This window comes from Rhinoraja longicauda, chromosome 12, assembly GCF_053455715.1.
Source record: "Rhinoraja longicauda isolate Sanriku21f chromosome 12, sRhiLon1.1, whole genome shotgun sequence".
Taxonomy (NCBI): domain Eukaryota; kingdom Metazoa; phylum Chordata; class Chondrichthyes; order Rajiformes; family Arhynchobatidae; genus Rhinoraja; species Rhinoraja longicauda.
This window is the reverse complement of record NC_135964.1, coordinates 2,854,597-2,880,895: the sequence shown is the minus strand read 5'-3', so window position 1 is coordinate 2,880,895 and position 26,299 is coordinate 2,854,597. Positions and strand designations below refer to the sequence as shown.

Below are 26,299 nucleotides of genomic sequence, written 5' to 3'. Positions count from 1 at the left end.
AGAAAGATCATCAACACCTCTACTTCCTCAGAAGATTGAGATGATTTGGTTTGTTACAGAAAACTCTAAGGAGCCTCTGCAGATGTACAGTAGAGAGCATAATGACTGGTTGCATTTGGTTTGGTTTGGAAACTCAAAAGCCCAGGAACAAAGAAGGCTATGGATAAGGTGATGGACATTACCCGGTCCATCACAGATATTGATATCCCCACCATCAAAGAATGGTGCGGAGGTCAACAGGAAGGACTGCATTGGAAAGGGTAGCTAATATCATCAAAGATCTACACCACCCTGACCATGTTCTCATCTCACTACTACCTTCAGGAAGACATCAATGACCGACATCAATGACCTACAGGAGCCTGACATCAATGACCTACAGGATCAAGAATAGCTTCTTCACATAACTATCAGGTTATAGAACCACCCTGCGCAATCTAACCACAAATGTAGCTCACCAATGATCTACTATGCACTTTGTTTAGGTTACACTATGTATTTCGGTTTGCACTTTTATGATCTGTTTGCCAAACATTAATAATAATTTATTTTGTTATTGATTATTATATATGTATCTGCTGTGTTGTTATACTAATGTGCCTGTTAAGCTGCAGCATGTAACAATTTTATTGTTCTGCTCCCAGTGCATAAAACAATCAAACAATCTTGACTCTACACCCATTACTTTAAATTGATATAATGCTTGTGGAGCTTACAGAAGATTTATTCAAATACAAACATTTAAACTTAGCTATCTGATCAGGTTTCATAGAAAATAGGTGCAGGAGGAGGCCATTCGGCCCTTCGAGCCAGCACCACCATTCATTGTGATCACGGCTGATCATCCACAATCAATAACCCGTGCCTGCCTTCTCCCCATATCCCTTGATTCCACTAACCCCTAGAGCTCTGTCTAACTTCAAATCATCACTGGGAGTCTGCCTCAGGTTAACAATCTTAAATAATTTATCTCTCTGACTCCCATTCTGGGTCCCCCCCCCCATAAAAACTCCTGATTTCCAGATTCCATCAGCAATCCCTCATCTTGTAAATCTCACCCAACTATCCACCCCATCCCCAGCTCCTTCTGCCCATTCGGCCTGACAAACCCCAATACCAAACACCTCCTTGAATGCACACCTGCCATACCCAACTATGCATTCTACCTCTTGCTTACTGACTCCCTCACCCACTCAAAAGCTAATAAAACGCCAGCTTGCAACATTTCACTTCACCACTGCCACTTCCTGACTGCTGAATATACCAAATTCAACTCCCCCCTCGCAAATAGTTGTTGCAATGTTGGCAATTGTCTCTTTCCTAACTCTCATACCCCTATCTTCAATCCTTGTTGGGTAACCTTGCATCAGCTTTTCTTACTAATATTTGTTCTGACAGTTCCACTTACTGAATCACTGGGCCCCTATCTCTCATTTGCAATTCACTGCATCACATCTTCCCTCTCACTTGAGATTTGCCAGATTTTGTTTACAGACACTGCACTGGTGAATATGCATTAGACAATCCTAAGCTCCTAAGACAAATTCATGGCACATGAGTTCTTGAGGCTTTTGTGCTACTGAATTTCCTGGCAATGGGCCTGTGAGCAAAACATTTATTGATTTGCCATGCAAGGAATGGCTAACAGATGTTTGGAAGCTCCAACTAATCTCTAGGCTGCAGTCTTTTCCCATTGATGAGTTTGTAAATAATAGTAGGAAAATACCTTTACTATTTTTCATCAGACATTTAGTATTAAAGCAAGGATATTTTTTTAAATCAAAATATAATGAATCAAATTAATAAAATTAACTGTTAAAAATTTCTGACATTCAGAACTCCTGCCATTTCAACAAGATGAAAGAATTAAAAGATCTATAAGAATCTATATTTAACATGATAGATTTGAAATAAAATGTACTCAAGGAGTATTGATAGTCATACACTTTATTAAAAAAACTATTGGGTTTAGGATTATAACTTAGAATGCATGTTTCATAAAAGACTGAATAAATAGTATTAAAAACTGACCATTTAATATGTCACATTTTTAATTTGTTAAAAGTTAATTTACCTTTGTGCTGCAGAAATTGAAAATTGTGGATAAATTAAATCTAAACAATAAAGTTCACAACTGCTCCCACACATCTACTGCAAATTGGTATGAGATTGGACAGGGTGCATTTGCTGGGGGACAAGAGAAAGTCTCTGCTGTGCTGGGAGTTGGAGAAGTGAATGCTGGCAGACCTCAGTGCACCTTATTATAAACCAATTATCTAACCATCTGTAAGGCAGAATCATTCATATCAAAAAGGTTTAGAACAATAAATCCTTGCAATATCAAGTGGTGAGACACATTAGATGCTTTCTTCTTATAGAAGCCACCTGAGCAAGTTATTCTCGACGTTATATCTTGGGGAACATGAACAGTAATAACATTGATCACAGTCACAGTCATATAAACCTGTCAGCAAATTACAATGGAACCATTTGACATCCGAAAGATTCAGTTTAATCCTTTTTCGAATCAGTAGATGTACAAAGAAATTTAACAACAGTGAAAAAAAAATGACTGCAGGAGTAGTCGAATTAATAGGATTATCAAATGAATGATTAAAGAGATTTTGAGGATTTTTTTGAAGTCGTGTTGGCATCGCAGAGTTAAGATCCAGGACTACTAGACCTCTGCCACTAAAACAGCTAGGAGAGATTTAAATATAAAGCTGACAATCTTTGATATTACACCTTGAAGACAGAAAACAAATGGAAATTGTTTAAACAAAATATAGTATATGATTAGGAATTTAATCCAAAGAGATTAGAAATGATTTAGGAGAAATTATAGATGACGGCTGAATTTCGCAGGGAAATAACAATATTTATAACAACATTTATGAGACGTTTGAACAGATACATGGATAGGAACGATTCGGAGGTCAAACACAGACAATGGGACTTGCTTAGATGGACATCTTGGTCGGCCTGGATGGACTGTTTGCATTCTGTATGACTCTGTGACTATGAAAACTTGTTATCCCTTGGGATAGTGATAGAGAATGTGCTTCAAATGACAAGACTTTGATTCATGCCTGGCAAGTTTGTACAGCACCGTGGCACAGCGGTAGAGTAGCTGCATTACAGCACCTGAGACCCGGGTTCGATCCTGACTATGGGTGATGTCTGTTCAGAATTTGCACGTTCTCCATGTGACCACGTGGGTATTTCCCCGGGTGGTCCTGTCTCCTCCCACACACCAAACACATACAGGTTTGTAGGTTAATTGGCTTTGGTTAAAATTGTAAATTGTCGCCAAGGTGTAGAATAGTGCTAGTGTACGGGGATCACTGGTCGATGCGGACTCGGTGGGCCGAAAAGCCTGTTTCCGCGCTGTATCTCTAAACTAAAGTAAACTAAAGTTCGAACCATAAAGTCATTATAAGAAGGCAGTGAGTTACTTTCACTTCCTTCCCTCCAGGAAAGACATTATTTTAGTCAGGGATAAAAATTATAAGGTAGGAAATTAGCCAAATAAATATGAAATACAACTGTATTTATGTTAATCACTAATTTGATTACTTAGTTCCACAGTTAAAATAAAGTCCAAGTGATTGTTATAAGTTCATGTCTCAGCAGCAGAATTAGGCCATTTGGCTCATCAAGTCTGTTCTGCCCTTTGATCTATAATTGCCTCTCAACCCCATTTTCCTACCCTTTCTCCATAACCTTTGACATTTCTACTAATCAAGAACCTCTCAATCACTGCTGTAAACATACCTACTGACTTGGCATCTACAGCCATCTGTGGTAATGAATGCCACAGATTCACCACCCTCTGGCTAAATAAATTTTATTCTGAGATTGTGCTCTCTGGGCCTAGACTCCATCGAGTACAGGCCCACAGCCATCAAACACTCCACATATGTTGACCCAATCATCCTTGGAGTCATTCTCGTAAACCTCCTCTTCTCTCTCCAACGTCAGCACATCCTTCCTCACATATGGGCCTAAAACTGTTCACAATATTCCAAATGCGGCCTGACCAGTGACTTATAAAACCTTAGCATTACATCATTGCTTTTATATTCCATTTCTCTTGAAATAAATGCTAATATTACATTTGCCTTCCTTACGACCGTCTCAACCTGCAAATTAACTTTTTGCGAATCCTTCACCATCACTCCCAAGTCCTTTTGCACCTCCAATATCTGAATCCTCTCCCCATTTAGAAAATAGTCTACACCTTTATTCCTCTACCAATGTGCATGAGCCTACACTTTGCTGCGCTGTATTCCATTTGCACTTTCTTTGCTCACTCTCCCAACCTGTCCAAGTCCTTCTGCAGACTCCCTGCTTCCTCAACGCCACCTATCTTTGTTCCAACCACAAACTTGGCCACAATGCCAACAACTCCATCATCCAGATTATTAATATTTAATGAGAAAAGTAGCAGACTCAAGATGTACATCGAATGTTGAAATGTTTACATATATTTTATATAAGTACATTAAAAAACGAATGTCACTTTATATAATTTCAAGGCTTTACTCACTTTTTTTCACCCATGATCATCTCAATGATCAACCTTTTTGAAATTAGTTGAAAACTCTTGCATTGGAATCAAAGCAAAATGAAAAATAAACAGCAAACTTGAGACTTTATTTTTGAAGTAAGGACTAATTGGATGCTTAGAAACAGTATAAATATTTAAAAGAAATAGCATGATACATGTGTATTCTTCTGAATTGGATGAGAAAACAAGATTCGAAAATATGGTTTAATTAAATATTGCACTGACCCAGACCTGACAAGCTAAACTAAATCTCGAAAATTGTTTTGTGAAACCCTTTCAACAGCAGGATAAAAGGACATTTAAATCAATTGCAGATTTGTCAATGGAAATCATTTCTGTATCAACCTGCATTTTGGCAGGAAACTGATTTGATTCTTTCTTCATCGTCAAAAGAAAAATATGATTCTAATTATTGATCAGTTTCTGTGTTTACACCAATCCCGAATGGAAAGAGGAAGCCGATAAGACTGCAGGCTTTACATTGCCTAAATAAGGTTTAATATCCACACATTATGGGACTACTAAACCTAAAGTTAATAAAAATTTGATCACTTGACATTTACTCAAATTATATTTGGTCCGATTTTAATGGGAAGCTGTGGAAGGTGTGTGTGTGTGTGTGTGTGTGTGTGTGTGTGTGAGAGTGAGAGGGAGAGAGAGAGAGAGGGAGAGCAAGGCTTCAACCCAGAGGAAATCAAAATATATAATAATTCAATAATATTCTACAGACTGGCCCTCCAGTTACCCTGGCTTGTGATTAGGAGCTCAAACAAATATTAATGGAAAATTAAAATATCTCATGCTTAATTCAAACTTCTGTGGTTAGGTTTCTCATTCACCTTATCCAATTCACCCACCTAAAGCTTTCTGCAATTATGGTCTGTCTGTGATTATAATATCCTATTGCAACAACAAATGATTTTATAAGTACATTACGGGAAAGTGGATAACTAGAGAGTGAATAGGCCCCCTTAGAAACCTAGTAGAACAATACAACAATACAATACAATATATTGTTGTTGTCATTGTACAGGGGTACAACGAGATTGGGAATGCGACTTCCATTCGATGCAATAAATTAATTAGCTAATCAACAGAAATTTAGACAACCCAGAGAAACAAAATTAGAAACAGTTAAAACAGTATAAAGTGCAAATAGGTCTGTGCCGGGACGCTGTGCGACGTGACCATCCAAAAGAGACAGTTCATGGGGGGGGGGAGACTCAGCAGGACCGGTTCAGAGCAGCTATGGCTCTGGGGATGAAGCTGCTCCTAAGTCTGGAGGTGCGGGCGTAGAAAGCCTTGTAACATCTGCCGGATGGTAGAAGTTCGAACAGACTATTGCAGGGGTGTGAAGAGTCTTTGTGGATGCTGGTGGCTTTCCTGAGGCATCGTGCCCTCCAAGGCTGGTAGCTGTGTTCCGATAGTCTTCTGAGCTCTGTAGACTACCCGCTGATGAGCTCTCCTCTCCGCCTCCGTGCAGCTGAGGTACCACACAGGGATGCCATGTGTTAGGATGCTCTCTATGGTGCAGCGGTAGAAGATCGTCAGCAGCTGTTGGGGTAGACCAGTCTTTTTCAGTGTTCTCAGGTAGAACAGTCGTTGCTGTGCCTTCTTGACCAGCGCAGCAGTGTTATTGGACCATGTGAGGTCCTCCGAAATGTGTGTGCCCAGAAACCTGAAGCTGCACACTCTCCACACTGTCCCCGTTGATAAAGATCGGGGCATATTCCCCATTATGTGACCTTCTGAAGTTGATGATCAGCTCCTTGGTCTTGGAGGTGTTTAGGGACAGGTTGTTATCAGAGCACCAGTCCGCCAGGTTCTGCACCTCCGCTCTGTATTTTGTTTCATCACCGTTGGTGATCAGCCCGATCACCGTTGTGTCGTCTGCAAACTTGACAATGGTGTTGGTGTCGAATGCAGGAACACAGTCGTGTGTGAATAGGGAGTAGAGCATGGGGCTCAGAACACAGCCCTGTGGTGTGCCGGTACTCAGGGTGATAGTGGAGGACAGGTGCGGGCCCATTCTCACTGCCTGCGGTCGTTCCAGCAGGAAGTCCAGGATCCAGTCGCATAACGACAAGCTGAGGCCTAGCTGGTGGAGTTTGGTGATGAGCTTGGTGGGGATGACCGTGTTGAAGGCAGAGCTGTAGTCAATGTATAGCATCCTCACGTACGTGCCCTGTCTCTCCAGGTGAGTCAGGACAGTGTGAAGAGCCAGAGAGATGGCGTCCTCTGTGGATCTATTTTCCCTGTATGCAAATTGATGTGGGTCCAGTGAGGATTTGATGTGTGAGAGGACCAGCCTTTCAAAGCACTTCATGATTATTGGCGTTAGGGCAACCGGACGGTAGTCATTGAGGTTGGTGAGTTTTGTTTTTTTCGGCACCGGCACTATGGTAGCCGACTTCAGGCACTTGGGGACCGTAGCCAGAGATAACGACAGGTTAAAGATCCTGGTGAGTTTGTGAAAAAAAACATAACTCTATTAAACAATATAACAAACAGCCTTTAGTATTTTTAGAATGCAGTAACAAAACTACATTTTTAGCTGTTAAGAACTTTGTACAGGCAGTAGGTTAGTGTCTTTGGAAGAAGAAACAGAGTTAACGTTTATGGTCGATGTCCTTTCACCCTGAACATCTCACACAGAGAGGGACAAGGTTTCCTCACCTCGCTACGCCGCTACCCCAACATCCTCGACCTCCCATTTTGCTCTCAATCTTTGAATGAGGGAATTAGCAGCAGGGGCAGTGGTTATTGCCATTTCCCAGCTGCATTGGAAAAGGAGGTGCCTGGCAGCTTTTAGGCCACTGTGTTCCACAAGGTGAGGGAAGTCCCACTGGGCTCTCAGTGACTGTGGATTTAGGTCCGGTGTCCAGGCAGTGATGTCAATGGGGGACAAACTCTTACTCAGTTATAGCAAACAATCAGCAATAACGGACACCATTCCACCCCCCCATCCCCATGGTCTGTGATAACGAGTTTACTGTATTTGCAAAAAGCATGTTGATATGTACTAGAATCAATACACAATGGTCACGTGTTTCATAACATGAGAGGTTACAAGGATGCTGCTTGGATTAGAGGGTGTTAGTTGTAAGGAGAAGCAGGACAAACTTGGATTCTCATGAGCATCGAAGCCTGAGGGGAACCTGATACATGTTTATAAAATTATGGGAGTCATAGATAGGGTAGATAGAATCTTTTTTCCCGGGATCCAAATGTCAAATACTAGTGGGCATAGCTTTGAGATGAGAAGGGGAAAGCTTAAAAGTGATATATGGGGTGTTTTTTTTAATACAGAGTCTCAAACCTATATTAATGGACAATTAAAATATCTCAAACTTGACTCAAACATCTGTATTTACATTTCCAATTAATTTTATTCAATTCACTAATGTGTTCCTCGATTATGTCTGCAAATAGAGTTATAGACACATGGAAACAGGCCCTTCAGCCCAACTTTCCCATACAGACCTGGGTGCCACACCTGCAGTAGTCCCACCTGCCTGCGTTTGATCGATATCCTTCTAAACCTTTGGTATACATGTACTTGTCCAAGTGTCTTTTAAATGTTATGATAATACCTGTCATAATTACTCTTCTGGCAGCTCGTTCCATATACCCACCAGCTTCTGGCAGCTCGTTCCATATACCCACCAGCTTCTGGCAGTGCGTTCCATATACCCACCAGCTTCCGTGTGAAAACGTTGCCCCTCAGGTTCCTATTAAATTTCTTTACTCTTACCTTAAACCTTGATTGTTTGGTTCCTGATTCCCCTACTGTACTATCTATTCCCCTCATGATCTTATGCACATCTGTAAGATCACCCCTCATTCTCCTGCACTCTAAGGAATTTCCTAACCTGCTCATTTCTCCTTATAGCTCAGAGCCTCGAGTCCTGCAAACATCCTTGTAAATCTTCTCTGCAACCTTTCCAGCTTAACAACATCTTTCCAATAACAGTGACCAAAACTGAACACAATACTCCAAATGTGGCATTGCTGTTGTTTTGTACAACTGTAACATAACATCCCAACTTCTATACTCAATACTTGGATTGATGAAAGCCAATGTGCCAAAAACCTTCATGACCACTCTATATACCTGGACGCTACTTTCAAGGAACTATTTGCTTGCACCCCTAGATCCCTCTGCTCTACGACTCGCCAGAGCCTTGTTATTCACTGTGAAAGTTCTGCCTTGGTATGACGTCATAGAATGCAACCCCTTGCACTTATCTGTATTAAACTCCATTAACAATTCATCAGCCCACCTGCCCAATTGATGAAGATCCTACTGATAACTATCTTTGCTATCTATGATGCCACCCACTTTCGTGTCATTTGCAAACTTATTAATCATGCTTTGTACATTCTCATCCAAATCATTGATATAGACCACAGACAGCAATGGGCCTAACACCAATCCCTAAGACACACCACTAGTCACAGGCCTCCAGTATGAAAAACAACCTTCTAACATTACCCTCTGCTTCTTTTCATAAGCCAATTCTTTCTCCAGTTGCCTAATTCTCCCTGGAACCCATGCGATCTAACCTTCCAGAGCAGTCTACCATGTGGAATCTTATCAAATGCCTTGCTGAAGTCCAGATAGGCAATGTCCATGGCTTTGCCCTCATCAATCTTTTTGGTTACTTCGTAAAAAAACTCATTCAGATTCGTGAGACATGATGTATAAGAAAATAACTGCAGATGCTGGTACAAATCGAAGGTATTTATTCAGACTGAAGAAGGGTCTCGACCCGAAACATCACCCATTCCTTCTCTCCCGAGATGCTGCCTGACCTGCTGAGTTACTCCAGCATTTTGTGAATAAATACCTTCGTGAGACATGATCGTCCACGTACAAAACCATGTTGTCTATCCCTAATCATCTCCTGTCTATTCAAACGTGTATATCTCTTATCCCTCAGAATACTGTCTGGTAACCTGCCTACCACAGACATTAGGCTCACTGGTCTATAGTTTGCAGGCCTTTCCTTACAAAATTTCTGAAAGAGATGCACAACGTTAGCACACTCCAGTTTTCCGACACCTCACCTGCATCTAATGATGACTTGTATATCTCAGCCAGAGCGCCTGCAATTCCTTCTCAAGCTTCCCACCCTCTCACTGGATATATCTGATCAGGCCTGGGAGATTTATCCACCTTCATACATTCAGCATCTCCTCGACTGTACTACTGACTGTCTTTAAGACATTTCTATTGACTGCCTCAAGTTTCCCAGTCTTCACATCGTTCTCCACTGTAAACATAGAGGAGAAATACTCATTAAGGACCTTGCCCATCTGCTGCAGCTTCACACAGATGACCGCTTTGGTTTTTAAGGGGCCCTATTCTCTCTCTAGTTACCCACTTTCCCATATGATGTACTGATTAAATCTCTTTTGATTTCCCATAATATTTTCTGCCAGAGCTATCTCCTGCCTCCTTTCTGTCCCGTTGATGTCCTTCTTAAGTATGCTCCTCAGATCCTGAAACTCCTCCATGGATACACTTGATCCCAGCTTACTATACAGTACATGGCCCATGCCTCCTTTTTCCTGACCGGAGCCTCAATTTCTCTCGTCATCCAAGCTTCCTTCCTCTCACGTGCATGTCCTTCACTCTAACAGGAACATGCATGCCCTGAACATTTGTCACCACACTTTTAAAAGCCTCACACTTTCCAGATGTTCCTTTCCCTGCAAACGACCTTCAGCAATCAACTTGAGCAAGTTCCTGTCTAATACTATCAGAGTTGGTCTTGCTCCAAGTCAGAATTTTAATTTGTGGGGCCACCCTGTCTCTATCCATAACTATTTAAAATAGTTAACAACAACAGTGATTGCTGGCTCCAAAAGGATAACCCACAGATACTTCAGTCACTTACTCCTCCCTAAGAGTAGATCCAGCTTTGCCCTCTTCCATGTAGCGACCTCGACATATTGCCTGGGGAACATGATTATGATATCCCATTGAAACAACAGCTAAAGGTAACATAAAAGGGAAATAAAGAGTGGCCTAGATGGATACACAAAATTAGTGTATTTTTGAGGAAATCAGCTCATTCATGAATGTATTGTTCATTTGTTGCAGTACTACGAAGAAAGAATAACATTCATTAATTTTAGATTAATGCATTCAAGAACATGAAGGAAAAATGACAGCAGTAATTATTAAAAGGCCAAGCATCAGATGGGAATAAGAAAGGAATGCTGATTTCATTCTTTGCATACTTGGTATTTCTTTCACACTTGTCCAAGCTAAAGTTCAAAATAGCAATTAAACAGAAAATAAAGCTCTCCAAGATGTTCTCAATCCCACTCTGACACCCATAATGTACAACATATACCAAATACAAAGGAAGAGGCTAAAAATCTAAAGTGTAACATTATAGTAATAAATTCAAAAATCAATTCATCATCTAAATAATTGCTATATCACATTTAAGTCATTGCACTTTCAAAGGAAGCATGATTTTGACCTGTCAATATTTGGCAGTATTTTTCTTAACAGTGGGAAGTGAAGGTCAACAGTTTCTACTATTTTCATACTATGTTTATTTTTGACTCCTGTTTTTCCGTTCTCTTCTTTTTAGTTATTTCTGAATTTTTCAGTTAAATTGTATTTCCCTTTTTTGGAAAAAAGACGGTTATTGGCTCTGAAATGAAACCATAACAACTTGCCATGATCTACCTGCCACTCTGACACCAGTTGTACGTGTTGCTTCACAGGTTTTTAAAAAAATAAGATGTATTAGCATTCACAAGTGACGGCATTTGTGGATATTTGTGGGCATTTCATGCTTATATTGAAGCATTTGCTAAGGTGATTCATCAGGGGCTCAGTTTATATTTTTGTTTCTTACTCCTTGTCAAATTCACAGCATTTGTACAAGACAGAAATCAAAATTTTCATTGCTAACTTCTTTGACAATGTTGTTTTGTTTTAATTTGCATTACATTTTCTACTAGCCATTTCATGAAAAAAACAATCTATTTTTGAATTGCCACCAATAATAAAACCTCTGCTGTTTTATGAAATATCTAAACTCCAGAGTGATGGATTTTACTATCTGATGAAATATGCTTCGACATACCTACCTTTATGTAGTAGTACATACTGAAAACCTCGCTCGGGAAAATGCAAGTAACCCACCCGAACCATAAAATCCCTTTAACTTGAAGGCTAGACATTATGGAGAGTGGCGCTTGATTTCTGTGGTTTGTTGCTACAATTCTAAGTCCTTGCTTCCTTTCAAAGTTATTTCAATTGCCAAACCTCCAGAGGGAGTAGAAAAATAACAGGTGAAAATTATTTAGCTGACTGCAAAGATTTTGCGCAAATTGGATGACATTAATAGATTGTTCCCATGCAATGCAGCACAAATGGAAGATCTTTAAGAGGGTTTCAGCTGCAGGGAGAGGTTGAACATACTTGGATTATTTTGTCGGGAACTTCAGAGGTTGAGAGGAGACTTGAGCGGAGAAGTAAATAAAATTATGGGAGATGTAGGGTAGACAGTAAGGCTCTTTTCTCCAGGGTAGAAATGTCCACCACTAGAGGGTGTAGCTTTAAGGTGAAAGGAGGAAGTTTAATGGAGATGTGTGGGGTAAAAGTTTTGAAACAGCGTGGTGGGGGCCTGGAACGCATTGCGAGGTGTGGTGTGGAGGTAGATATGACATGGAAGTTAAGGGACTTTTAGATAGGCAAATGCAAGTGCAGGGAATAGAGAGATATGGACCATGTACAGGCTGTTGAGATCAGTTTAACTTGGCATCTGGTTTGATGTGAACATTGTGGGCCAAAGGGCCTGTTCCTGTGCTGAAGTGATCTATGCCCTTTAGTACTTGACTATGCACCTTATCTATGCCTCTCACAATCTTGGGCACTTAAGGTAGCTCCTTCGCCTCTAAAGCTCCAGTGAAAACAATCCAAGTTTGTCCAACCCTCTCCTTCTAGCAAATAAAAAATAAAATGGTGGATAAAATGGTCCATAAACTGGATCAGGTAGCATGGAAAATATGGGAAGGTGACATTTCAGGTCGGGACCCTTGTTCAGGCTAATTTGTAGTAGGGGGGAGAAACCCCTGGTAGAGTTGGGGCGGGACTAAGCCTGGCATGTGATAGGTGGAGATAAGTGAGGGAGGGTTATATTGGCAGATGGGTAGACAAAGGCCAAAGATGAAAAGAGGCCAAAAGGCTGTCAGTGAGGAGGGAAGAGGAAGAAATGTGAAGCCAAAGGAATTGATATAGATGGAAGGGGAAGGGGAAAGGGGGACATGATAGTGTGAGACATGTGTGTGCATCTGGGAGGGGCCCAAGGAAGAGAAGTGGAAATAAGGGAGCGTGGGGGATGTGTGATTGTTGGTTTCGTACTGAAAATTTGAGAATTCAAATCTCATACCATTGAGTTGTAAGCTGCCCAAGCAAATTATCAGGTGCTGTTCCTGCATTTTACATGTAGCCTCACTCTGGCAATTGTGGAGGCTCAGGACAGAAAGGTCGCAATGGGAATGGGAAGGGGAAATCCTAAATAAAAGTCTCGTCAGGCATCATCTGTTGGAAGAAAACAGAATGAATCTTTCTGATTGAAGACCCTTCATGAGACAATTTATAAATCCACCTATGTTCTGCCTTGTTGGAGGAAAAGTGCTGAACTACTTTGACATCCTGCAAGCCCACAGACATAGTGACAAAAGTGCAATGCATCACTCAACCTTTTTCGGTGATTTCTGCTTCAACTTCAGCATCAACCATCACATACTTCATCATTTCTGTAAATGGAGACAAGTTCCATAGTGAGAATGAGCGTCAAATTGTGCTCTCTCAAGTTGTCAATACTCTTGGACATTTGACATGGGTCTTCTGGCAGATTTCCCAATGCATCAGCCTTTCTCAACAATCTAGCCAGTCAATATATTAATTTCTCTAATGTAACGGAATTTGTGTGTAACCTCATGCCTGCACTTATTCTTACCATTTGGCCTGAGTACAGGATAGTCATGCTTGGTTCTTCACCATCTTTGATGTGTTTTTAGAGATTGAGTAGAGTTGGGATCCGTACATTACAAAATGTCACTGGTTATGCATTCTGCAGCAAGTCCAGGATAAAGTATAATGCATTGGCCACCACCAACATCTTTTGTTTTAACCTTTGACCACGCATCTGAGAGTCTGCAGATATTAGACACCTCTCCCACTTTCTATTTTCTTCATGAAGCCCTTCAGTGAAGATCCAAAAATTCTGCTACCCTCTCTCCCACATCTTGTGCTAGTTTTCATTATTTCCCAGGTAAACTGCACTTTGGTGGCAACTGCTGACAGATACCACTGCACAAAATAGCTCGTCTGCTGATGGAAAATAATTTTAATCGCTTTCAGCTCATCAAACGCTGAAAATGCTCGATGAAGATCAAAAAAGATGCAATGCTATAAATCTGAAATACAACATAAAGTGTTGAAAACCCTCACTAAGTCAAGCAGGATCCATGGAAAGAGAAACAGTTAACATTTCAGATCTGGGACCCTTTAACAGAAATACTCAGCAGATCTGTGGAGAGAGAATTAATCTTAATATTTTAGAAACTCAACCTTTCGTTAGAGCATGAAAGATTGCAAACTGTTCATGATGTTAAACACATTTAATAAACCTTGAAATGTTTATAATAAGTAGGCAGCATGAAGCTGGAATACTATTTACATTGCAACCAGTGAGCTGGGATTAATTACAATTCCTTGGCCTCTTGTTGGAGATCATTGAATTTAGCTTGTTATCTCTATTTATTGTTATTTATATATGGCTATTAATTATCCCAAACAGCTTGCTAAAAAATAAATACAACTTTTTTTTTAGCATTTGTTATATTTTTGTTAAAATCTTTATTTGATATCATTTGTCTTCAAGCTAGAGCCCATTCGGTCAGCTGCCGCAGAGCCAAACTGCAAGCAATCTTCCGTCCCTCACTTCAAACTAACTTCCTTCCCTCATTTATTTTATGATTTTGTCTAATATTTAATTTGCCCATGAATCCATCTAAACGCTTGCCTGTGTACTTTAACTGATAACCGCCATTTCCCTTCTCGACCTTGCATTAGACAATCATGTTAATACTTCTCGGCTTTCAAATCTGTCTTTATCACCCTCCCCTTCAAAAATCAATCATTAATCCTTTCATTTTACAAACTCCCTTTCCTTGTTGAACATGTGGCAGGCTCCAAATTCATGTCTTTCATGTCCTCATTATTTGAATGCCTTCAATCAGGTTTTTCCCACTGCCAAACTTTTTCTTATCATAGCTGCTTCTGACAACTTATGATTATGACAGCTCTAACCTACATCTGCTTGTCTGTTTTGATTGTCCTTCCGTCTTTGAGCTAGTTGACCCCAGCACCATACTTTCCCAGTGTCCTTCTACTGCCTTTCAGCTGGGTGGGACCAAAAGGGCCATTTTGATCTATGCAATATGGAAGGAAATATATCTGCAATAACTTCTCTTACCTTCATTGTTTTCACTGAAGATCCTTCAAAATATAATTTGCACTCTCTCCTATTTATCATTCCACATGCAGCCCGTTAGTAACATCTGAAAACAAAATGTTGCTTTCAACATGACAACTACCAGTTCCGCTTCACTCCCACCTCTCTTAAATCTGCAATCATTTTTAAATGATCAAACTGATTGTCTGACATCCAATTTCAAATGAACTGAATATTAAACATATCAAAGATTTTCTCTTTGTTCTCCATCAGAACCTCCATTCCCCAGTGACCGTTTCCAACCTTCTCTCTGCCAATGGGCTTAAACTGAAACAAATACCAGATTAAGCTTCAAATCACAGATTTGCACAATCATTAAAACCATTGATATCGAGTCTTAAGCAGTGCTGGAAGCTTTATCATCTCATGTGCTCTTGAGACCTTTACCCACATCGTTGTTACTTTTAAATTTGACTGATCTCTCCCGACCTTTTGTAAATTTGAGGTCATCTCGAAATTTGTATTTTGACTGCACTAAATTTACTTCATGAATAATGTATGAACATATGAATTAGGAGGAGCAGCTTACTCAGCTCCCCAGGCCAATTCTGCTTTTAATTACAACATAGCAGAATGATCTGTGAGTATAGGTGCATGGTTCCCTAAAGGTGGCATATCAGGTGGACAGTGTGGTGAAGAAGGCACTTGGCAAGCTTGCCTTCATTGGGAATGGAATTGGGTTGAAAAGTCGGAGCATCATGATGCAGCTGACCAAAGTTGTTGGTAAGACCGCAGTTGGAATACCGCACAGTTCTGGTTGCCCAGCTATGGGAAGGATGTCAATACGTTGGAAAGAGTAAAAAGAGATTCACCAGGAAGTGCCCAGGGATTGAAGTGCACAGGTAGAGGATGGATAAGTTGAGCCTTTTTTTCTTTGAAGAAGAGGAGGCTGAGGTGTGACCGATTGAGATGTACAAGATCATGAGGGGCATGGATAAAGCGAATGGGATTAACCCAGTATGCCAACTTGGTCAGCATGGTCACGGTGGGCCAAAGGGCCTGATTCCATGTTGCATAGCTCCATGACCTTAGGACTCCAATAGTAGCCAATGGCGACTAATACAACATAATCTCTCCTTTTTTGCAATCTTTTGTAATTTGGATCAACAATTTTTTTTCCTTTCAAAATGGATAATTACAGATTTCCCCACATTCTTCCTCATTTACCGCATGTTTGCCCATTCATGTAACCTGCCTCCTTATGTTCATATCACAACTTACTGCTTACCTGTCTTTGTCTCACAGCAAATTTAGTACTGATACTTTTGTCGCCTTTATCCAATTGTTTATGTAAATTGTAAATGGTGAGGACCATTGTAAATGGTGAGGATACTGATGTATCACGCCAACCAGAAAAAGACCCATTGATGTCTTATTACTATTTTCTGTTAGACAATCAATCTGTATCAATAGCAAAATGTTACCTCTTACACCATGAGTTTTTACTTTTTTCAATAACATTTGATGCTTTCTGAAAATCTTGGTACACCTTTACCCCTTTCTCCACAGAATGTGTTAGTTCATCAAAGGAATTGATTAAAAAATATTTTTTCCTTTCAAAAAAACACATTGACTTTGCCTGATTACCGAAAACGGTTCAAAGTGCTTTGCTATTACATCTTCAATAATAGATTCTACCCTTTTTCCAACAAAAGACTGACCTGTGGTTTCCTGTTTTTCTTTCTTTCCTTTGAACAAACAAGTTAGATTTAATGGTTTGCAAGTTACAGTGGCCTTCCCTCCAGTCTCTGACATTTTGGAAAATAATAACACGTTGCTTCTTTTGAGAACCTCTCCTAAAACCAGATTAACTGTCAAAATTGGCTAATGTACGATTCATACTGCTGGATTCTCTACCTAAACATACGTAGATCGTTCTAATTGTAAATCACTGCTGCACTTCCTTTGTCCCGCCCCCCTGACATCAGTCTGAAGAAGGGTCTCGACCCGAAACGCCACCCATTCCTTCTCTCCCGAGATGCTGCCTGACCTGCTGAGTTATTCCAGCATTTTGTGAATAAATACCTTCGATTTGTACCAGCATCTGCAGTTATTTTCTTATACTACTTTGGTATCACAAAATGCTGGAGTAATTCAGCAGGCCAGGCAGCATCTAGGAGAGAGGGAATGGGTGACGTTTCAGGTCGAGACCCCTCTTCAGACTCAGCTCCCCTGTGATTCCTCCTGCCCTCCTACTCTATGGCTCCCCCGCTGCAGCTCCTTACTACACAAGTAGGCAGAGCTTGCAGGTGACACCTGTGGCCATTCCCCATGAAATCAAGTATACCCTTTTGAACACGGTTGAATGGGATGACTGTCAGGGGTGAGCAGCAGTAGCGGTCCGCTCTGTGACACTGCACCTGGTTCTGAGGAACAGTGGGGAAGGGAAGTGTCAGGAAGAGCCATAGAGATCTGAGACTCGTTGGTTAGGGGCAGACGGGATTATTTGGCAGCAATTGAGACTTCAGGATGGTGTGTTGCCTCCCTTATGCAAGGGCGCAGGATGTATCAGAGTGGCTGCGTGATATTCTAAAGGGGGAGGATGAGAAGCCAGAAGTCATTGTGCATGTTGCTACAAATTACATAGTTAGAAAAAGAGATGAGGTCCTACAAAATGAATATAGAGAGTATTCAAAAGGTTAAAAAGCAGGACTTCCAGGGCAGTGATGTCCGGTTTACACCCAGTGCCCTGTGCAAGTGAGGATAAGAACAGGAAGATAAGACAGATGAACGCGTGGCTGAGGAGTTGGTGCAGGCGGCAGGGATTCAGATTATTGGACTGCTGGGATCTCTTCTGGGACAGACAGGTGACCTTTACAAGAGGGATAAGTTGCGCCTGAACTGGAGGGCAGGCCGGCAGGTTTGCTAATGCTGCACGGATGGGTTTAAGCTAAATTGGCAGGTGTGCAGGATCTGACGCGGGACCGAGGCTAGTGAGAGTGTGGAAGGATGTAACGAAGGAGAGTTCAATGGAAAGAAAAGGTAGGAGTATGACAGGGAGCGAGGAAGGACTGTTGGATTGAATTGCATTTATTTTGATGTGAATGGCCTGACAGGTAAAGTGGATGAGCTCAGTATATGTAGCGATTATGGAAACCTGGCCAAGAGAAGGGCAGGGCCAGCAGCTTAATGTTTCATGAGATAAGTGTGTCAGCCGAGCTAGAGCTGGGGTTAAAAGAGGAGGGTTGTTGCTTTATCAACATACTAAAACTCTTGTTTGTTTGTTTGTTTGTTTGTTTGTTTGTTCCTGAACTACAGCCAAATCGGTATACGATAGCTCAACAATTTTAGGCCCACATTACTCACCGTCGTCCCTTTGGTGCTAATGGAAGAAGTTTCATTGAAATCGGTGTTATATTTTTTGTTATTCACATTTTAAAGTTTAAATCTATCTCCTAGGGACGGAGGAGGGGAGGGGGGTGGAGGGAGGGAGGGTGCAGGGGGGAGGGGGAGGGGAGGAGGGGTGTGGGGGGGAGAGGGGAGGAGGAGGGTGGGGGGGAGGAGGGAGGGGGGGAAGGCGGGGGAGTAGGGAAGGAGGAAGGAGGGGGAGAGGGGAAGGGAGGAGGAGGGGAGAGGGGAGGAGGGAGGGAGGGGACGAGGGGGAGGGGGGAGAGTGGAGGGGGGAGGGGGGGGGAGGAGAGGGTGCTGCACCAATGCAGGTGAGGTTTGGGCCCAATGGGTCTACTTGGTCTAGTTGATTATAGAGATTGTCATGGCAGTAATCCGAGATGTCATTATTGATGGGTCATCCAGTGAGGCAAAATGGGTGGAGCGGAGAAATAAATAGGGGATCATCACCTAGTTGGGAGTCTACTATATGCCCCCAAATAGTCAACGGGAATTAGAAGAACAAATATGCCAGGAGATTGCACACAGCTGCAAAACTAAATTTCAGTAGGCACTTGATAAGTTGCCACATGTGAGGCTGCTAAAGAAGATGAGAGCCCTTGGTATCAGAGGGACGACGCTGGCATGGATAACAGATTGGCTGGATGGCAGAAGGCAAAGAGTGGCAATAAAGGGGGCTTTATCTGTTTGGCTGACGGTGACTAGCGATGTTCCACAGTGGTCGGGGTTAGGGCCGCTACTCTTCACGTTGTATATCAATGATTTGGCTGAGGGGATTGAAGGCTGTGTGGCCAAGTTTTCAGATGATACAAAGATAGGTGGAGGAACAGGTGTAGAGAGATAGGGACTCTGCAAGAGGACTTGGACAGGTTGGGAGAATGGGCAGAGAAGTGGCAGATGGAATGCAGCGTAGCAAAGTGTGCAGTCATGCATTTTGGTAGTAGGAATAAAGGCGTAGACTATTTTCTAAATGGGGAGAGAATTCAGAAATCAGAGGTGCAAAGGGACTTGGGAGTACTGGTACAGGATTCCCAAAATGTTAATTTGCAAGTCGATTCGGTAGTAAGGAAGCAAATGCATTTATTTCAAGAGAATTGGAAGGTAAAAATAGGGATGTAATGCTGAGGCTTTATAAGGCATTGGTCAGGATGCATTTGGAGTGTTATGAGCAGTTTTGGGCCCAATACTGTGTACTGGTGTTGGAGAGGGGACATAGGAGGTTTACAAGAATGATGCCAGGAATGATTGGGTTAACATGTGATGAGCATTTGAAGGCCTGTGCTTGAAGGATGGGGGAAGGATTGAAATTTACCGTATACTGGGTAGAGTGGATGTGCAGAGGACATGCGAGAGTCTAAACGTTGAGGTCACAGTTTTCAGACTCTTACACCTTCATCCTGATGGCAACAGTGAAATGAGAGCATGGGCAGGGTGGTGCGAATCCGCGATGATGCTGGCTGCCTTTGAGGCAGCGTTTCCTATAGATCCCTTCGATGGTGGGGAGGTCATTACCCGTGATTTACCGGGCAGTATCCATTGCTTTTTGAAATTTCCTTCATTGCTAGGCATTTGCGTTGCCGAACCACACTGTGATACGACCAGTAAATATGCTCTCTACCGTACACCTGTAGAGGTTTGAGAGAGATTTTGTCAACATACCAAATCTCCTCAATCTTCTAAAGAGGTTGAGGCATTAAAGTATAGGAAGTAGAGTAGATTCCAGCTTCTTCTCAACAAAAGATGTAGGGCACACTGACCTGTGGTTTCCTGCTTTTCCTCTGGGTGGGAAGAGATGGGCAGGGGAAAGAGAATAACCTTGGTTCTTCGTTAATCACAATCTCTACAATTTCCAAACATACTTACTTATCTTCCCCCAGACTTGACCTCCTGCTCATTAACAACCACCATAATAAAACAGCAAACACAGGAAGCTTGAGGCCAAGTTTATTATAGAAAATGCCGGATTTAACTCATCCAGTGGGAACTTTTCATCCTTGCTTTCCATAGAACATATTTATACAAATGGTTCTGGATATGAAAAGCAATCCATTGGAAAGGTTTTGAGTAACTGTATTTAGTATTCCAATACATTATCTGTATTCCAATACATTATCTCCTCAGAGCACATTTACACTTCAAAGAATACTGAATTATGTTACATCTTTGTACAGATGAAGAAAAGATTTACAATTTCATGCATATGTAACCCCCTCCCCATACGGTATCAGGGTATGGTATGCAGTTGTATAGGGCCCTGGTAAGACCACATCTGGAGTATTGTGTACAGTTTTGGTCTCCTAATTTGAGGAAGGACATCCTTGTAATTGAGGCAGTGCAGCGCAGGTTCACGAGATTGATCCCTGGGATGGCGGGACTGTCATATGAGGAAAAATTGAAAAGACTAGGGTTCACTGGAGTTTAGAAGGATGAGAGGGGATCTTATAGAGTCATATAAAATTATAAAAGGACTGGACAAGCTAGATGCAGGAAAAATGTTCCCAATGTTGGGGGAGTCCAGAACTAGGGGCCACAGTCTAAAAATAAAGGGGAGGCCATGTAATACTGAGGTGAGAAGGAACATTTTCACCCAGAGAGTTGTGAATTTGTGGAATTCTCTGCCACAGAGGGCAGTGGAGGCCAATTCACTGGATGAATTTAAAAGAGAGTTAGATAGAGCTCTCGGGGCTAGCGGAATCAAAGGCTACGGGGAGAAGGCAGGCATGGGTTACTGATTATGGATGATCAGCCTTGATCACAATGAATGGCTGTGCTGGCTCGAAGGAACGAATGGCCTTCTCCTGCACCTATTTTCTATGTTTCTATGGTAATTTATAATTTTATACCTGCAGAACACCCTGAATCTAATTGCGTGTCTTAAATCATTTTATATTTATCACAAGCAATAAATTGCATATCAACTGAGTTGTCTGTGTGATGCATCAAATTTATTTTAGTTGGCATCTTGTTCTATCATGCCATTTACAGAATCTAATATATTAAATTAGATTTGTCAAATGTGAAATTACTAAAGGTGAATTACACATCTCTTGTCTCTGGGTCTTAAGATTTTCTGACAATACACGCTAATACCATACATTATTCATTTGAATAGATATATTACTTCCGCCAAAAGAGAATTTGGACATCCCTTTGATATTTGCACCAGAACACATGACAATGTATGAGGGTCTGATTGTGGTCCAAATTAAGAAACAGGATGGAAGTGCTTGGCCTGATATAGCAACTGAAGACATGAGAAGGTAAGATACAAGCAGAGCAAATGTGCAAGCAGAAATATGTGTTCTAATAATTGGTTCAAATATTAACTGAGTAAGCAATACTATTATACTCATGGTGCTGCAAATAGTGGAATGTACACGTGTTGACTGTACATTTGTGCACAATGACAATTAAATATGAATAAATTATGCAAAAGCAAACGGATTCATCTAAATTACAAAGATGATGAACCAGAGTGTAACGAGCTTGATGGTGATGAAAGCTAGATGAGAAAATGATCAGTGTGAAGGGAGCAAAATAATGCAGATGATAAATAAATAGGAAGGAGGTCGGATCAGGAAGTGTCGTGAAAGAAACATAAACTTTGTGCTTTTTTTTAAAAAGAAGATTAACAATGAGGATATTTTTTAACTTAAGGGAAATTAGTAAACGTTATGTTCAGGGATGTTGTGCTGATTTATGAAACACAGACAATTAACTTGCAGATACTCTGAGCAGTTTGAAAAATAGATGCAGGTTTGGCCTTGCTTTATGCAAGGGGGTTGGGGTATACGAGGAAGGGAGCCTTATTGCCCAGAAATTAAATTAAATCAGACCAGAAGCACTGTAGGAAGTTTTGGTCTCTGTGCTGAAAAGGGGATAAGAGATTCCATCACCCGACATCTTACCCCCTCCTCCCATACGAAGGGCCAAATGGCCTACTCCTGCACCTATTGTCTGTTGTCTATTTCGCAGGGAGTGTCCCCTTCACAACTTCTTCAACCACCCTTCCATTCTCACCAACAACAACCGTTCGTTCCACATTTCCCCTTGCAACCAAAGGCAAAGCAACACTTGTCCTTTCACTTCTTACCTTCCCACCATATAGAGACCCAAACAGTCTTTCCACATGAAGCAACCGTTCACTTGTACCTCTTCCATTCTAGGGTACTGCATTTGGTGTTCACAATCTGGTCTTCTCTACATTGGAGATACCAATACCAGATTGGGAGAACATTTTGTGGAACACCTGCATTCAGTCTGCAAGGGTAGCCTCGAGTTTCCCATTGCCTGTCACTTTAATTCCCCAGCCACTCCAATTCTTACCTATCAGCCTCTTGTACTGGCGCAGCGAAGTCCAACGCAAGCTTGAGGATAGCAAATCATTTTCCGTCTGGGCACATTGCAGCCTTCTAGACTCAATCTTGAATTCTGTAACTTCAGGTAACTTGATTTCTCAGTCTGTATCAGTCATTAATCTGTGATGTTAGCCCAGTTTGGTGTTTTTTCTCTCTGGGAATGGTGGGCTTGCCCAGATTTGCCAGCAGTCAGACTGGGCACATCCTCCTCCTCTGTATTTTGCAACCCCCACATTGCCAATGTCGTTTGCCACCTTCTCACTCTCCAATGGCTCCCATTCATTAATGGACTGGACCAGATAACCTTGCCGACAGCTTATCTTCAATGTCATCCTGGTTTCACCTGAATAGAGTCCACCTCTCTCCCCACCCTCTCTGCTCCTTTACAAACTTCCTTTGTCTCCTTTTCAGTTTTGATGAAGCATCTCCAACTTGACAAGTTGTTTCTGCTTCTCGTCTCACAGGTGCAATCTGACCTGTTGCATATTTACAGCATTTTTGTTTTTGACTTCCAGCATCTGTAGGTTTTTTTGATTTCCAGTGGATACGAGACTTTGCAAGATGGAATAATTGGTCTGATTCCTGCATTGAGAGTATTTTCCCTTGAGGAGACATTGAGTAGGTTTGTCCTTTACCCACTAGAGTTTGGAAGAAACCGCAGAGCTGATTTGAAAAGCAGGGTGTTAGGAGGCTATTTTCGCTGGTTGGAGTCTCTAGAACAGGAACATTGTCTCATGATAAGAGATGATCTGCTTAGGCCTGAGAGGAGGAGAAATATCTCCTTCTAAATCTTTGGAACCTTCTGAAACAGAGAGCCTTGGGTACCTAACTGATGGGCATAACCAAGGGCAGGAATAATGAGCTGTTGTTTAAATTCACACTTAGGTTTACCGTCACAAACTTAGCTCTTAAACTTAAATGAATAAAGATGGTGATATGGAAATCAACGGTGGGTTGGCCAAAGTGGATTGGGAAATAATATAAAAACTTGATAGTTACAATCCACAACAAAGATACATAACATTGAGGGATAAAGTCTCCGTGTGAAATAAGGTTCAAATGTGGCTAACTGGAGAAGTTAAGTGATGAATTAGATTGAAAGCAAAGGATGAGGACATAAGGAACTGCAGATGCTGTTTTATGAAAATAAGTGCTGGAGTAACCCAGCAGGTCAAGCAGCATCTCTGGAGAACATGGATTCAGGTTGGGACCCTCCTTCAGACTGATAATGGTGGGCAGAGGTGGGGGCAGAAAGCTGGAAGAGAGGAGGAGCAGGACAAGGGCTTGTGAGCGACAGATGGATACAGGTGAAGCGGGGGGGTTGATAGGCAGATGGTTGGACAATGGCCGGAGATGAAAAGATAAAAGATGCAAGATAAAAATAGAAGAGGTGAGAATTGTGAAGCAATGAAAGGGGAGAAATGGTTGAGAGTCCAGGTGGGACACAACGAAGAGAGGGAGAGTGGAAGCCTTCCACCTAGATTCCTTCCTCTGGTTTCACATTTTGCAGCTTCACCTTGCATCTTTTGTCCTTTCATCTCCGTCCTTCATCCAATCATTTGCCTACCCTCCCTCCCACCCCCACCTCATCTGTTTCCACTCATCATTCACCAGGCTTTGTCTTGCCCCTTTTCTTTTCCAGCTTTCTCCCCCCCACCACCACAATCAGTCTGAAGAAGGACCCCAACCCAAAATGTCACGTATCCATGATCTTTCAGATGCTACCTGACCCGTTGAGTTACTCCAGCATTTTGTGCCTTTGTTTGTAAGGAAAGGATTATAGTAAAGTGAAGAATTATGGTAGATCAAAGGATTGAAAACATTTCATATATCCACTAAAGTTGATTAAAAAAATCGATAAAGAAGGACAAAGTAGCGTATAATTATAAATCAGCACTGGTTATTATTATGTGAAACAGAAGTGAGTAGCAAGTATAAAATTCATTCCCTTGGAAACAGAAATGGGAATTAACAATGCGCTAAAGAAAAATGCCAGAGACACTAAAGCAGTATTTTGAATTTATTTTCACAGTGGACGATAGCAATACACACCAATACTTACCAACACAGAGTTTAAGAGCAAGGAGGCTCTACTGCAGTTGTACAGGGTCCTGGTGAGACCGCACCTGGAGTATTGTGTGCAATTTTGGTCTCCTAATTTGAGGAAGGACATTATTGCTATTGAGGGAGTGTAGCATAGCTTCACCAGGTTAATTCCGAGGATGGCGGGACTGACATACGATGAAAGAATGGGTCGACTGGGCTTGTATTCACTGGAATATAGAAGGATGAGAGGGGATCTTATAGAAACATATAACATTCTTAGAGGATTGGACAGAGTAGATGCAGGAAAAATGTTCCCGATGTTGGGGGAGTCCAGAACCAGGGGTCACAGTTTAAGAATAAGTCATAGGCCATTTAGGTATGAGATGAGGAAAAAACATTTCACTTAGAGAGTTGTGCATCTGTGGAATTCTCTGCCACAGAAGGCAGTGGAGGCCAATTCATTGGATGTTTTCAAGAGAGAGTTAGATTTAGCTCTTAGGGCTAAGGGAATCAAGGGATATGGGGAAAAAGCCAGAAAGGGGTACTGATTTTGGATGATCAGCCATGATCACTTTGAACAGCGATGCTGGCTCGAAGGGCCGAATGGCCTACTCCTGCGCCTATTTTCTATGTTTCTATGTGAATAATATGAGGATATAAAGGGCAAAGTGAGGGAAATATTTGAAAATAACATTAGCAGCAGACAAAGGTTACTGATAAACCAAAAGGACTAAAAATTTTTTTAAAAGATTGGTGGAAGTACTTAACAGTTTAGGCAGCAAAGAGTCTAGAGACTAATAACCCCCGATGTACATTGTCTGGTTTACAGAGAACTGGCTGCAGAGATAGTGGATGTGTTGTGTGTGACCTTTTAAAATTCACTTTTGATTCTGCAAAGGTTCTAACAGATTGGAGAACTCTTTGGCCCTTTCCAGAATCAAAAGGGAACAACACTTCTCAAGAAAGAGAGAGAATGCAGAGTACGATAACCCAGTTATCTGCACACCAGCCACTGGGAAATCTTCAAATTCACGAATGAAGCAGAAGTCAAGGGACATTCAGAAAATTATTCTACATTTAGTAAAAAGCCCTATGACCAGGAAATCATGGAGAAATGTATTGGAATTGTTTGAGACTGCAACTTGGCAGGTGGAAAAAGGAAAAACTGGATTGAGTTTGTTTTAATTTTTAAATTACATTGTATCAGGTTTACCTTAAAAGGTAATTGCTCATGGTATTGAGTTGTTATGGATATTCTTCTTTCGTGTCCATCTTTTATGTTTCAAATGTTACATCACTGTCATCGTCCATCCTGAAAAGGACGCAAGCTTCCGGCGACAGTCAGTGGGAGCCATCACTTGTGCAATAGATGATGGTGCTAGCAGAATTAGCTCAGGACACTTCCTGTTTCCAGCCCCGCAACG

At 41.5% G+C, this 26,299-nt stretch overlaps 1 protein-coding gene across 1 annotated transcript in view; it reads left to right on the top strand.

The window, feature by feature from the left end:
• LOC144598635 (cilia- and flagella-associated protein 47-like) overlaps positions 1-26,299 on the top strand; it is a 426,611-nt gene that overhangs the window by 332,592 nt on the left and 67,720 nt on the right. The window contains exon 59 of the mRNA XM_078408845.1: positions 21,584-21,731. Within this exon, the coding sequence (XP_078264971.1) occupies positions 21,584-21,731 (148 nt within the window). The remainder of the gene's footprint in view (positions 1-21,583; positions 21,732-26,299) is intronic.